Here is a 15,075-nt window from a genome sequence, read left to right on the forward strand (position 1 = left end):
CTTTGATCTTTTGCAAACAGTGGAAAACTTTTTTTATTTCATATCACAGAGGTCCTGCTTTACCTGCAGCTTTAGTCAAATACTGCTCAGATGCCTCGCTGGGCAAGCTCCGCCCCAGGTTGTTTTCCGCCATCACTCGGAAGGAATAGTTGACATAGGGCGACAGCTTCAGCTGGGCTGTGGTCTGTGTTCCAGGAACTTCAGTTTGGTGGTGCCACAGGCCTGGCTCATGCATTGCATCTTCATATTCAATGATGAATTCTGGCCATACCACATACATGCAACAAACCCAAGACATGAACTCATTCACCCAACGGTAGGTTACTAGGATAATGAACAGGATAATCTAACAAGAGCAGCCAAACATGAGTTATCTCACTTTCAAGAAAAAATCATTAGGATATTTTGACTTCAGAGTCCTATTATTGTCCTCAACACTTAAGCACATCCAATAATGTTTGGTATTCTTTCTTTAGCATGTTGAATTAAAATTATTTAGAAGTGACCCACATATTTTTAGGTATTATTGTCCTCAACACTTAAGCACATCCAATAATGTTTGGTATTCTTTCTTTAGCATGTTGAATTAAAATTATTTAGAAGTGACCCACATATTTTTAGGAAAGTATAAACAATGAAAAAAATGACTGATTTTTTTTTTTCCCCACAACAGGAGAAGTTAAATTAAATATAAGAAGGTACCATTTCCTACTACATAGGCTGGCAGCAATCAAGCATTTAACATACTTTGTGGACTTGGACATAGGGAAATGAACATTCTTATGCTTTGTGGGAAGCATGAATTGGTACAACTTCAATGGAGCACAATTTAGAACATCTAACAATATTTAACACAGATACCCTTTGATTGAGAAACTGTGCTTCCAGCAATTTATTTTGAATAAATGTGCTTATGCATATGTTCAAAGATATATGAAAAGGAATCCACATGGCAGCATTGTTTGCAAGTGAAACAACCTAATTTCAAACAAACTAAATGTTCATCAATAGAACACTGATTAAATAAATTATGATGCATCCACACAATGGAATATTCTGCAGCTGTAAAAAATGAATAGGGCTGCTCCACATGTACTGAAACAGAATGATTTCTAAAATATATTGTTAAGTGAAACCAAGAAGGGTTTAGAACATGATCCAGTGTGTGCTGGATACTACAGCTGTATAAACATAGAAAGATTTACTATGATGTACACAGATACACATGTGCTTGAATGTACATGTGTTACTTCTCAGAGGACACAAACTATAATACTGGTGTCCCTGGAGAAACTGAGAATCAGGGGTCGGAGGAAGACTTACTGTTTAATGGATACCTTCTCTCTGTTTCTATGAAAATTTTGTGGTATGTGTCCTTGTAAAAACAGGTATTTATTAGAAAAGATGAATGTACCACAGTGCAGCACTATTTACAATAGTTAGTGCAGTACTATTTACAATAGCCAAAATATAGAAGCAATCTAGATGTCCACTGACAGATGAATGCATAAAGAAGATATAGTATATAAATACAATGGAATATTATGCAGCCATAAAAAGAATGACATAATGCCACACGTGGCAACATGGATGGACCTAGACATTACAATATTAAGTGAAGTAACCCAGGCAGAGAAAGACAAATGACATACAATATTGCTTATATGTTTAATCCAAAAGAAAATGAAGCAAATGAACTTATATACAAAACAGAAATAGACCCATTGACATAAAAATCAAACATGGTCATCAAAGGAGAAATGTAGGGGGAGGGATAAATGAGGAGTTTGAGATTGATATCAACACAGTACTCTATATAAAAGAGATAACCAACAAAGACGTATGGTACAGCACAGGAAACTATACTCAATATTTTGTAATAACCTAGAATGTGAAAAAATAGGTATAAGTGAATCACTCTGCTGTACACATGAAATGAACAACATTGTAAATCAAGTAAACTTCAATTAAAAAATACATGGAAAAAAGGGTACTTAGATATTCATTAATTACCTACTACTTGCCATGTACCATGATACGAATTATAGATACAGAAATGAACTGGAAATATGTGTTGCACTGCTCATAAGCTCATCACTTAGAGTTCTCCTTCTAATCTACATTAATTTGCTGGTGATCTCCAGTTTCATAAACCAATGACCTTCATATTTATATTTTTAGCCTCTATCTCTCCCCTGAACTGCAGTTTTGGATACTTAATCACCTACTCAAGAATTCCACTTGTTTGTTGAGTATGGCATCTCAAATTGGATGTGACCAAGACTGATCCCAATCTCCAGCCCAACTGGTAGTGACAACTCAGGTCAGAATCTTTTGAAGTCCTTTTTGATTCCTCTCTTTCTCTCAAATGCTCAACAGTCCTGTTGGCTGTATTTTTTAAATATATGCAAAATTTCAGCTTACCATTTCTCAGCTTCTCCATCCCCATGAGCTAATACAAGACGTGAAGATTTCTTGCGTGAATTACTGCATAACCTCCTAACTCACAAGTTCCCAAACTTCTCAGTCATGCTGGGCTTAGTGTCCCAGTACTTTTTTTCATGGCTCCTTTAGGTCAAAAGAAATACCTAACATTTCCAAGTAGTAAGGAGTTAGGTCCATATAAACTAGTAAGTGTTTATGTCTTAACATAAAATGAACAGGAAACCACATAACTTCTCCCACCTTGTCACCAAAGTAGATACCACCTTCCTCCTTTCCTGTTTCACACTGATTTTCACACAGTACTTGCTTTTTATCACAGCAAAGGCTTTGCAGAGGTATGACATTGTCACAATGCGACTTGGCACTATTAAAACTCAAACTGTGAACTACCTCCAGCTAGTATTTCATGGGGTATCTGACAGATGTCACTGTATTTTTTTAAAAAAACAAAATTTAAAAATCACAAACTTAACATCTGGAGGCACGCCTGTGAGTTTGCTGAGGTTCTGCATGGTATTTCAATGTATGGTTTGAGAACCATGGTCCTGCCGGGTCTCGCCACCCTGCTACCCTCTTGTTTCTCCATAGACTATTGTCAGCAGAATAGCCAGTGTGATCCACTCTTGTTTAGTCACAAAGTCATGCCTGACTCTTTTTCAATCCCATGGTCTACAGCCTGCCAGGCTCCTCTGTCCATGGGATTTCCCAGGTAAGAACACCGGAGTGGATTGCCATTTCCTTCTCCAAGTGGATCTTCCCAACCCAGGGACTGATCCTGTTTCTCCTGCATCGCAGGGGATTCTTTACTGCTGAGCCATTGGGGAATCCCATTGTGATCCATTCCTCTATTTAAGTCCCTCCAATTCCCTCCCAACCCCTACAATGGAATACACGGCCCTACACATGCACATCCCACTCCACCCACCAACTCTCTGTCCCTTTGACCTTCTCTCCTACTTCACTCCCTCTTGTTCATTTCACTCCAGCTACGGTGGCTTCTGAGCAGACATGCTCCTGTCTCAGGGTCTTTGCTCTTTCTCTTGCTCTCCCTGGGAAATTCTTCCTCCAGATAACTACATAGTGGGTTCAGTACCTCCCTCTTCAGGTCTTAATTGACATACACAAATGTTACCTTCTTTTTTAAAAATTGATTATTTTGTAATTGAAGCATAGTTGATCTACAATATTGTGCTAGTTTCAGATATACAGCAAAGTGATTTGGTAATACATATATAGATGAATGTAACTATAATCATTTCCCATTCTTTTCCATTATAGTTTATTACAATATATTGAATATAGTTCCCTGTGCTAAACAGTAAATCCTTGTTTATCTATTTCATATACAGTAGTGTAAACCTATTAATCCAAAATTCCTAATTTATTCGTCCTGACTTTCCCTTTGGTAACCATAAATTTGTTTTCTATGTCTATGAGTCTGCTTCTGTTTTGTAGATATGTTCATTTGTACCACTTTTTAGATTCATATATAGATGATATCATGTAATATTTGTCTTCTCTGTCTTACTTCACTTAGTATAATAATTTTAGGCTCATCCATGTTGCTGCAAATGACATTACTTCATTTTTTATGGCTGAGTAGTATTCCATTTTCTTCACTCATTCACATGTAGATGGACACTTAAGTTACTTCTATGTCTTGGCAGATTATTGTAAACAGTGCTGCAATGAATACTGGGGTACATGTGTCTTTTGAATTAGGGCTTTCATCTTTTCTGGATATGTGCACAGGGATGGGATTGCTGGATCACATGGTAACTCTATTTTCAGTTTTTTTTTCAAGGAAACGCCATACTGTTTCCAGAGAAATATTACCTTATTAATGTAGCTTTTCCTAACCACCTTGTTTGTAATTATATTCCTTACCCCTGTATTCTTTAATCTCCTTCTCCTGCTTTGTTCTTTGTGTGGTGTAAACATGGACACACACACACAGCCATGTGTATATATATATGCTTATATTTGACTCCTCTAGAAAGCAGATGCAGAGACAGAACTAAATGTGTACAGTGTCAATTTATACATGTATATGGAGGGTTAGGGTTAGCATCAGGGTTAGGGTTAGGTAAGTAAAGTGACTTTTCAAACCCGCAACTGGTAACAGAGCTCAGTGCAGACATCTGAGGTATCTTTCTTTCCATTAGCCCTTGCTATAAAGTGACACATTCACCAGTGTTAACTCCTCACCTTGATGACATCAGCCTAGAGAATAAAATCAGCTGAGGGACCATGCCATAAGGATACTGGAAGAGCTTAGTAAAATTAGACTATGGATAAGCTTAGAGGTTTTAAAATCAGATACTTAAGAGAGCAGACACAAGTCTATAATATGTTTATGCTGCATGAAGACTAAATTGCTTTCCAGTGACTAAGATAATTCTGAAATGATGTGCATGTTGATTTATTATACCTGCTGTAAAGCAGAATAGTTCCAATGAAATTAAGTAAAATCCTCTCCTCTGTCTTCTGTTCTTTAGTGATGCTCCTTTCTCAATGGATTTTCAGTCCTTGATCAGAACACTCACTTCATTCATGCCAAGTTTTCCTGTTCATCCAGTATATTAGCCAGACTTAGCTGGTGAGGATGCTTACAGACTTTTTATTGCCCAGGTTAAAATGACCCCATCAGATTTCAAGGCATTTCTACTCTTCGTTCATTCATTCATTCAACAAATATCTATCGAGTACCTATTATGTATCACACATTCTTCTGAAACAAGTTAGTCAAAAATCTCTGCCCATATGGAGTGTATATTTTAGTTGAGGACACAAATAAGATAAAAAAACTTATTACTGTATTATTGTGTACAGTGTCTATATATATATGTATACATGTATATGTACACACACATATACACGCACCACTCAGATCTCTTTCGAGAGAGAACCCACTACCAGGAATGTCAACAGCAGGCTCTACCAGCTGCGGCATTCCCGTGAGGCCACTCTCTACCTGAGCTAGCCCAGCGACTGAGCGCAGTGAGGGCCCTAGACTCAGCCCCACGCTCTGCGGAACATCCCCCTGCGGTCCCTGCTGACCTGGCGGAGACGATCTGTGCTGGAGTCTGAGAATTCGCCCACACGCTCCTCCTTCCTCTCTCCTTTCACAGACATCAGACCTGCATTACAATCTGAAGATCTTTCCTGCCTACTCCTGCTTTCTCTCCCTTTTATCTTCCATGGGCTCTTTCCCAAATAATCTCTCTAGGCTGATGTCATCAAAGTGAGGAGTTTGAGGAGTTAACACTGGTGAATGTGTCACTTTATAGTAAGGGTTAATGGAAAGAAAGACACCTCAGATGTCTACACTGAGTTCTGTTACCAGTTGAGAGTTTGAAAAGTCACTTTACTTACCAAGTCTCAATTTTCTAAGATTTGGACTGGTCTTTCTGTTATTTTCTCCCATATTAATGGGCAAAATATCTTGCAATATGTCTTCCTACTTTGGTAGAAATTGAGGGTGATTCTTATGGATCTTTAACACAAAAGGACAGGTCTATTCACTTAATTAATATCTTTATCCATCAGTGTCCCAAACCAGAAACTGTAACCAAGAATGACTCCAGCTCTGAGAAGAGGTGAGCCATAAATAAATGTTTTGGTTCCATGAGAAATGAAGCAGAGCATGCCAGGAAATATCTCTGTGGGAAATTTCAATTGCATGTGACAGAATGCTTTGAAAATAATCATAAAGTTTACCAGTGAAAACGCAAATGATATCACATACTTGTAATAGGACTATTGTTGTCATCGCCTGGGGTCCATGACAGCTGAACACTCCTGTCGAGTTGATCTGTCAATTCTAAATCAAAGGGAGGATTTGGGACATCTGTAGATCAAACACATACATCACAGTTAACCATCTGACCTTGAGGTTCTCCGTGACTTGTGCTACTACTCACAGAGGGGACTCTTAAAGACACAGAGCACGTAACGGCCAATGAGCATGCAACCGAAGGAAATGAAAACAGCTGAGGCTGCTGGGAACACACACACACGTCCAGGAGAACCGCTCCATGAGCTCTGCTTGTATCTTTTTCAAGTGAAACTAAGCCCCTTGTCACCAAAGCCAGTGGAATGGACAAGTATGGTTCTCCAGCACTCTCAGTGTGCGTCTTTTCATAAACATAGATGAGCACAAACAGAAACAATAATATGGAAGCTGAATTTCTAACAAATGGGAAACAGAGAATGGCAAATGCTGAAAAACAAAATACAGGTAAATGCATGTACTGTTAAAAGAAGCTGCAAATATTCTTTCTGAAACATGCTAAGCTACAGATTTGGGGGCACCTGAAGAATATTCATATTTTTAAGGGAATTATAAAATGGATGCTATGCAGCTAGCCCTCAGCATGCATACCTTCTGTGGATGCTCAGGACTAGTCAGGCATGTGGGGAGGTGTGTTTGTTCTCAGAGGACACCAGGGTATAGACACCTGTCAGGATGAAGGTGTCCCAGAAGCACGTCTCCCTTTTCTAATGGTGCATTTGAAATCCAGAGAGTTAATGTTCCGCTTGGGTCTTTTGCTGACCTTGCTCTTGGCAGTAACTCTGGCTCTTGGACAAACCAGAAGCCATATAAAAATGTAAGCACTTCTTTGATACTAGTAAAGAAGCAGTAAATGTCTATAAAGGACAGGTATTCTATAGTATAATTCATGGTATCTGTAAAATCCAGCTGAGTTTTTGCCACAAAATTAATTTTTGTATTCAACACTGAAAAAAAGATGAGGGTTCTTTAATCAAGAAGATTTCAGGAAAAAAATTCAGATTTATTTTTCCAACTCAGAAAAATCAACATGATATGGAAGTGTCCTCTTTTTTGTCTATCTTTAGTGATTTATCTTCTGTGAACACAGTGTGAATTGGTGGCTTTCTCTGACACAAAGGTCAAATGTTCTAGACATCCATTGTTTTCCTATGTAAATTTCTTGAAAAGGGAACCCCCAAACAACATTTAGCTTTCCAGAACAACTTTTAATAGACTGAAGATCTAATTTGTGGAATGATATATGAAATTGCTTTTCCTGTCTGTAAAATGTGGACAATAGCTTTTGAAAAGCACTATGCTACTTTACAAAGAAATGATATCAAACAGGGACTTTCATTAAATTCAATGACTTTGTAATAACACATGAAATACTTGGAATTGAGTGGCAATATATGCAGTGAGAAGTTCCAGGGTTATAATGAAAAAATGATTCACAGCAGGAAATGGACAACACAGTTGAACATCTGACAGAGCCCCTTTCCTTAAAGAAACGCAATGACGTGATGGAGATAAGAAAGTAAAGGAATTTTTCTGCATGTGTGAAATTGTTCAAAAGATAACAGAGAAAAAGGACTCATATTAGTTTACCGTAAATGGGAGCTGGAGTTGGAGTAGGAGCTAGAAAGGACAGTAATATAAATGATTTTAATCAAAATTAGTAATGGAAAGATATAGCACAAAAAGACAAGGACTGAGCATGATTAAGATTATAAAACTGAGCCTTATGTTTAGCTGCGAGGCATGGCATTGATAAACATACAGTGACAATTTGGGGGTAAAACCTCTTCAATTTTAAATAAAAGTAGATTAACTGCTCTGTCTTATAAAAATATCACTAATATGCATAACCACCATTTTAATTCCAGTTAATGCCAGCTGCTACAGGGTACATTTATACTGGAATTATTTCCTCAAAGGAATCTTTCAAAAAAAATGTGGGTATTTAACTCACCTATAAAATGGTAAAACTGTAACAGGAAGAAAATAGTTACAACTGACAATTTTTCCTTTCAGCCTAAAACAGGGTAGCCGGTTGTAGTATATGTGTTTTAGTTCTTACCGACAACGCTAAGCACAGCACTGGCTGAAACGTTGTCCAGAGTTGTGTTGGCCACACACGTGTAGGTCCCACCATCATCATCGCTGACATCAGCGACCACCAAATGGTCCTTGTCAACAGTGAACCTGCAATTATCACACATTCAGAGCGGCTGAACGGGACACCCAACCACACCCCATAACCATCTTACTGGCATGAGAACAACGGTGAATTTGATAGAAGGGAAAGATGATAAAGATTAGCAGCACATCAGAGCTGAAATCCTGAACAATACATGTCACTTTGATAATGATTATAGTTGGAAAATACTTTGAACGAATGAGAAGCTTGTTTTGAAATGATGGCAAGTCCTCTGGTCCTGTGGCTTTCAACCATGACTCTGGAGTTTTAGGCACTTCCTCAAGACCAGGGGCTGAGGTAGGGGCAGTTCCAGTTACCCTGACTAAAGGGCTTTCCTATGGCTTCTGAGACTACCACTCATCCAGCTCAATTTTTAACAGGGTATATTTTAAGTAATTTATAATTATTGTTGTTTACTTTTCATTGAAGTATATATAGTTATAGTATATATATATATATATAGTTACAATGTTTCATGTATACAGCAAAGTGATTCAGTCATATATATACATATACTTAAATATATATAAATGAATAATAATATAAATAATAAGAGTATATATATATACACACACATATATATGTACATATTCTCTTTTTCAGATGCTTTTCCATTATAGGTTATTACAAGATGTTGAATATAATTCCCTGTACTATACAGTAGGTTCTTGCTGTTCATCTATTTTACATATAGTAGTGTGCATCTGTTAATCCCAAATTCCCAATTTACTCCACCCCCATCCCTTTCACCTTTGGTTACTGTAAGTCTGTTTTCTAAGTCTGTGATTCTATTTCTGTTTTATAAATAAGTTCATTTGTATCATTTTTCTAGATTCCATAAATAAGTGATATCATATGGTATTTTTCTTTGTTTGGCTTCCTTCACTTAGTATGATAATGTCTAGATCCATCCATGCTGCTGCAAATGACATTATTTCATTCTATTTTATGGGTAAAGAATTCATCATTTACTGCAGAAACTTTGTATCATTTTTCCACATGCATAATTTGCAATAGGAAAAATGATTTGCAATAGAAGAAAATAAATGCAAACAATACCAATCAGGTTTATCACTAGAAACAGGAATATTTAGATCACCAATCACTAAGAAAAATTTTCTATAAGTTTCTTGTAAGCACGACAGTTTACCCAGTAGGCCAAAAATCTGTGCAAATAGGATTCATGCGTGATTTTAACAAAGCCACATAAATCATTAACTGTCTTCACAGGGGATTTCCAAGCTAAACCTTTAGCTAACTTAGTCCAATGGTCATTTCTTCATCCGTCCTTCTCATCTTTATCAATTCAGATCCCAGAGATAAAACTGACCAGTTGAAGCACAGAACTAGATAGAAACCCTGTGCACAGAAAAGGCCACAGAGTTCTTTTAAGCAACATTTACAGGCAAGAGGGCACCATTAAGGCACAGTTGAAAAAAAGCCACAGAAACCATTTCTACCAGCAGATAGCATTCCTTCCCACTGGGGTGATGACTGTAGCCCCCCCGTATCTGCTAAAATTCTCCCGTTCCAACTGTGTACTTCACCAAACCCACCTGAAAATGGGCATGACCTTTCCTCCATTCCAAGCTAGAGGAATGCAGCATGCTCAGGCTCTTTCAAATTCTTTACTTGTTTTATTTTTCTCCTCCTCCTTCTATTGGCTTTAGGTAAAATGAAAAGAAAACTCCCCATCCAAATAAAAACTAGAGTCCTGTAAAATACTGATGAGGATTCAGGCACACTCTGATGATTAAAGAGATCACATTTCTGCTTATTTGTAAAAGGGAATGAAAACATCTGTTGAGACTGCACTGTACATGGCAGAAAACAACGGACATTGTCCAAGATCTGAAAGGAATTTGTGCATCCTGAATTACAGAGAACACCAGCACACAAATATGACAAACATTCTCAGGGTCTTATTTCCATAACTTGATACCTTTCCAGGTCTGAACAATTTACAGCATGGAAAGGAAATGTACAATCTACTTTGAAGAGAGAGCAGAAATTTTAGATACATAACCATTAAGTCACTATAGAAGGACTTCCCTGGCAGTCCACTGGTTAAGACTTTGCCTTTCATGGCAGGGGGGTGAGGGTTCGATCCCTGTTTGGGGAGCTAAGATCCCACATGCCTCAAGCAAAACACGTGGAATAGAAACGATATTGTAACAAATTCAATACAGGCTTTAAAAATGGTCAACAAATCTTCAAAAAAAGTCACTATATAATAAACCTCTAGTTTAAGAGCAGCTTAAAGAGAGAAGGATGAGAAAGGAAAGGCACTGTCTTCAAATACCTTCCGTCACTGGGCAGCTCCCCGTGGTCTTTCAGCCACGTGACAGTGGGGATCAAGGTGTGGTCGTGTTTCACTTTGCATTCAAAGGACACAGTGCTCCCTCTTTGCACAACTGCATACTCAGGCTGTTTAATGATCCGTGTTGGATCTGAAATGGAAAGTTACTGTTATCCATTGCCAAAGCTGGGGAATTTGACAAAATCAAAATATAGAGAACAGACTTGTGGTTGCCAAGGCAGAGGAGGGTTGGGGAGGGATGGATTGGAAGTTTGGGATTAGCAGATGCAAAATATTACATATAGGATGGATAAACAACAAGGTTCTACTGTGGAGCACAGGGAATTATATTCAATATGCTGTGATAAACCACAATGGAAAAGAATATGAAAAAGAATGTATATATATATATACACATATATACACACATATATATATATATATAACTGAATCACTTTGCTATACAGCAGAAATTAGCACAACATTATTAATCAACTATACTTCAATAAAATAAATTTTTTTAAAAACTTGGAGAATTTGCTCAAAGTCACATAATACATAAAAAATGTTTGCCACCTCTGCCTCACCTTTGATTTCCAGGTGAACATCATTCTTGGCCATTCCTAACTTATTCCGTGCGACACATGTATAAGTTCCCGTACTGTCCTTCTGGGCCACAGGAATTTCCAAAGTCCCATTTTCATGTAAAACATAAATATCTTCACGAAGAGCACTTCCTTTAGCATCCTTAAACCTTCATTATGAAAACCACAAGAAGAAAAACAATGAGAAGAAAAAACCATGAGAAGAAAAACACATCATAGTTTGAATTCAGACATAAAATGCCCTGTTCAAGGTCAACACATCATAATCTGCATTACCAGATGATGCTCACAGACTTCAAATCTGTGTAAGCATACCGCATGCCTGTCAGTCAGGCGGGCTGGGGCAGGGGGGTCAATGCAAAGACAGGATGTCAAACTGGAGGGCTCAGTGATAAATGGTACTTAAACAATGAGGGTGATAATACTAAATACTTGAGTGATAATTTTCATTATGAGAGATTCCTAATTTAATAACCACATTATTATCTATTTTATCTCTAATAAATGAAAAAACAGACAAAATGAAGACTGCTCCTTTTGACCTTTTCCTCCTACAGTGATGTGTCTGTAACTCCATCTGCAGAGATTTCAACATCAAGGTTACAAGGGTTGTACTTTTGAGAGTATAAATAGAAAAATATTCAGAGAGGAAAAATAAAAAAGCATACATGTAAGGTACATCTACATTCAGCCTCTGGGCTAGCATCAAGAGAAGTGAGGATGGACTAACAGGCTGAGAGAATGAACTTATGGTTGCAGGCGGGACAGTTAGGGAGTTTGGGATGGGCTTCCCTAGTGGCTCAAACCGTGAAGGATCTGCCTGCAATGTGGGAGACCTGGGTTCAATCCCCAGATTGGGAAGATCCCCTGGAGGAGGGAATGGCTACCCACTCCAGGATTCTTGCCTGGAGAATCCCATGAACAGAGGAGCCTGACAGGTCCATGGGGTTGCAAAGAGTCAGACAAGACTGAGAGACTTTCACTTGGGATGGACATGTATACACTGCTATATTTAAATTGGATAACCAACTGGAACCTACTGTTATAGCACATGGAACTCTGCTCAATGTTATATAGCAGCCTGGATGGGAGGGGGGCTTGGGGGGGAATGGATACATGGATATGTATGGCTGAGTCCCTTTGCTGTCCACCAGAAACTATCACAACATTGTTAACTGACCATACCCATAGCACAAAATAAAAAGTTCAGAAGAAGTGAGGATGGATGAAAAGAGGTGTAAGACTAAGCATTAACTCTTCTCCTTTGCTAGGAAATTTTCTACATAAGCATCTGTGTTTGTGTTTTAATCCAATACCTGGCTTTAATCTCACAGCAAGAAGTAGAGTCCCACACAGTGTCTGCCAGCTGACAGAGGATCCATAAATGAATGTTCCAATTTTCTTTCACTCATTCTTTCTGCCCTGTTGCCTCTCTTGGCCTTGTCTCTTTCAGCTCAGGCTAAAGCAAGCTGGGAGGATGAACAGGACTAGTACCAGGAGGGATATGTGAAATGGAATGGTCTAAAGAGGGAGTGAAAGACACGGTGGGAGCTTGGCTGGATCCAAGCCAGCACGCTCATGGGAGGGGAACACTGGTAATAGCAAATTCTGTTTTTAAGCTTATGGACCCTGCTCTCACCTCAGATGATATTTTAGGATCAAGGAATGTCCCTCAACCTATCTCTCCAGCCATCAATCATGACATCCCAGGTGATACTGTGACACTGTAATTTTAATTTTTTTTTCAAAAACATTTATATATCCCTCTAGGGTGGACAAAGCATACTGCCAAGAAGATTATCCATGTGACAGTATTTAGCATAAAGCAAGTCATTAATAAATATTTGTGAACACATTTAATAATTAATAAGATGATGGATTCTTCCCTGCTTTTTCTCCTATCTGTGCTCTGACTAAAACCCTACACACTGAGAAATCTGAAAGCTCTAGCAAATGTAAATATGACAAACAGACAGGACCACTACTTACCACTCGATGGTAGGCAGAGGAGACCCAAAGAAAGCACAGTCCAGTAAGGCAGGTCTGTTTGCGATGACCTGATAGAGTGTGTTTGCAGATGTAAGGATTCGTGGTGGCTCAGCTAAAAACGTTGTGAAAAGGTAAAGCAAATATTAAGATAAAATAAACATTTAAGCCCACTGTGTATTTCTGCATCTTTTTAAGGTCATTAGAGTTCATGATAAGGCACAGCCAATGTATCTCTCCCCTTACGTTCTCAGGCAGGTGTGACCCTACTGGTCACTCAAGGTGGAAAAACACAAGTTTTCTCCCTCTGCCTCATGTTTGCATCTTATTCAGGCATAGTTTGTAACAACTGATTTCTTTATATCTCCTACTACACTGTGAGTTCCTTGCAGGCAAGGAATGGGACTTTTTACTGTTTTCTCTCCATAAACCAGCACAGTATCTGGCACAAAATAATGACTAAATACATTTTTGTTGAATGGCCCATCAGAACACACAAGTTGGCAGAAAAAAGCAGAATGCTGATGACTCAAAACACAACCAGAATTGGAACTGCTTCCTGTACATCCATCAACATCATGATGGCTCAGCTCTTCATGTGATTTTACTAACCTTAGTTTCAAGCATGAAGGAAAAAATATAATATATGGGTTGGCTTCCTGACCTTAATTTTATTTGAAAGGGAGCCTACTCCACTTAAAGAGTTGAAATATAATTCCTTGGTATCATGAAAACCATTCTCATATAAATTTTATTTCTAACAAATCTGGTATTTTAATCATTTTTGTCCCATAAGGGAAATATAATGTTCACAAAAACCAATCACTTCAGAACATTTATGTCATAGTTTTCTAAACATATTATTATGAATTGATAAATAAATGTACATCTGTGACTTAGATCAGTGCTAAACATTATGATTAACAACTGATTTTCAAAAATCACAATCATGAAATTTTCATTTGACTTGTCAGTTTCTAAGGATGGTACAATAGTCACATTCAGTTATTAAGAGCAAACCAACCCCTTTTCCTTTTGAGGGGTTTGACACAATGTAACCATCAGATTCTATCTCATCTATCTTCCTATATCCCTTCCAGCTCCAAGTTCTATGCCACTGCATAGCAGATGCTTAATGTATTTCTGCTGAATGAATGAAAAACAACAATGGTCATTAACTGAATTTGCCATGTCTTTAATAAAGGGAGAGCTTACCCAGCACATTTACAAATGCGTTTGCCAGTAAATATCCATATTCGTTAGAGGCATTGCACTGATACACTGCACTTGATCTTTCTTGAACTTTGGAAAAAATAATGGTGTCGCCATCTATTTTTCTGCTGGGGTCATCAGGGGCAACTGTTTGGATATAAAAACAAAAAGTATACATTCATTCCTATTTACCTAAAAGATGTACAACTTGAGGTCTAATTTAAAGTAAGTAGAAGACTGATCTAGGTATATATGCAGTAAGAAAGAAAACCAACAACCAGGCAGTAATCATTAATTTCCTTCCTCAGAATTTAGTTATCACTTAACAGCATGGGTATCTGCTTGATATCCATTCAGTTTTAAATGGATTGGTTCTTTTCAATATTATTTTGAGAGAGGTAGGGGAAAAAAACCACAAGTTAGGTGTAAATTGCAATACAAATTCAGGAAAACATTACCTTGTTCACAAAAAATTACTGTAATTTATGAGAAGGAAAGTTAATTATCAAGTGTTAATCACTCAGTTGTATTCAAATCTTTATGATCCCACGGA

General features: G+C 37.8%; 1 protein-coding gene across 29 annotated transcripts in view; it reads right to left on the bottom strand.

Annotated features, from left to right (window-relative positions):
* The window catches only part of NRCAM (neuronal cell adhesion molecule), a 331,138-nt gene that overhangs the window by 41,898 nt on the left and 274,165 nt on the right, over nt 1-15,075 (bottom strand). For 19 of the 29 annotated variants that reach the window (XM_043463091.1, XM_043463063.1, XM_043463074.1 and 16 more), the window contains 8 exons: nt 14,526-14,669; nt 13,314-13,425; nt 11,307-11,473; nt 10,723-10,870; nt 8,301-8,425; nt 7,829-7,858; nt 6,194-6,295; nt 64-261 (listed from right to left, as the gene is read on the bottom strand). In XM_043463091.1, coding sequence (XP_043319026.1) covers nt 64-261; nt 6,194-6,295; nt 7,829-7,858; nt 8,301-8,425; nt 10,723-10,870; nt 11,307-11,473; nt 13,314-13,425; nt 14,526-14,669 — 1,026 coding nt within the window. The remainder of the gene's footprint in view (nt 1-63; nt 262-6,193; nt 6,296-7,828; nt 7,859-8,300; nt 8,426-10,722; nt 10,871-11,306; nt 11,474-13,313; nt 13,426-14,525; nt 14,670-15,075) is intronic. The other 10 variants (XM_043463085.1, XM_043463072.1, XM_043463080.1 and 7 more) reach the window with 1 other exon arrangement.

Source organism: Cervus canadensis, chromosome 3 (assembly GCF_019320065.1).
Source record: "Cervus canadensis isolate Bull #8, Minnesota chromosome 3, ASM1932006v1, whole genome shotgun sequence".
NCBI classification, from domain to species: Eukaryota; Metazoa; Chordata; class Mammalia; order Artiodactyla; family Cervidae; genus Cervus; species Cervus canadensis.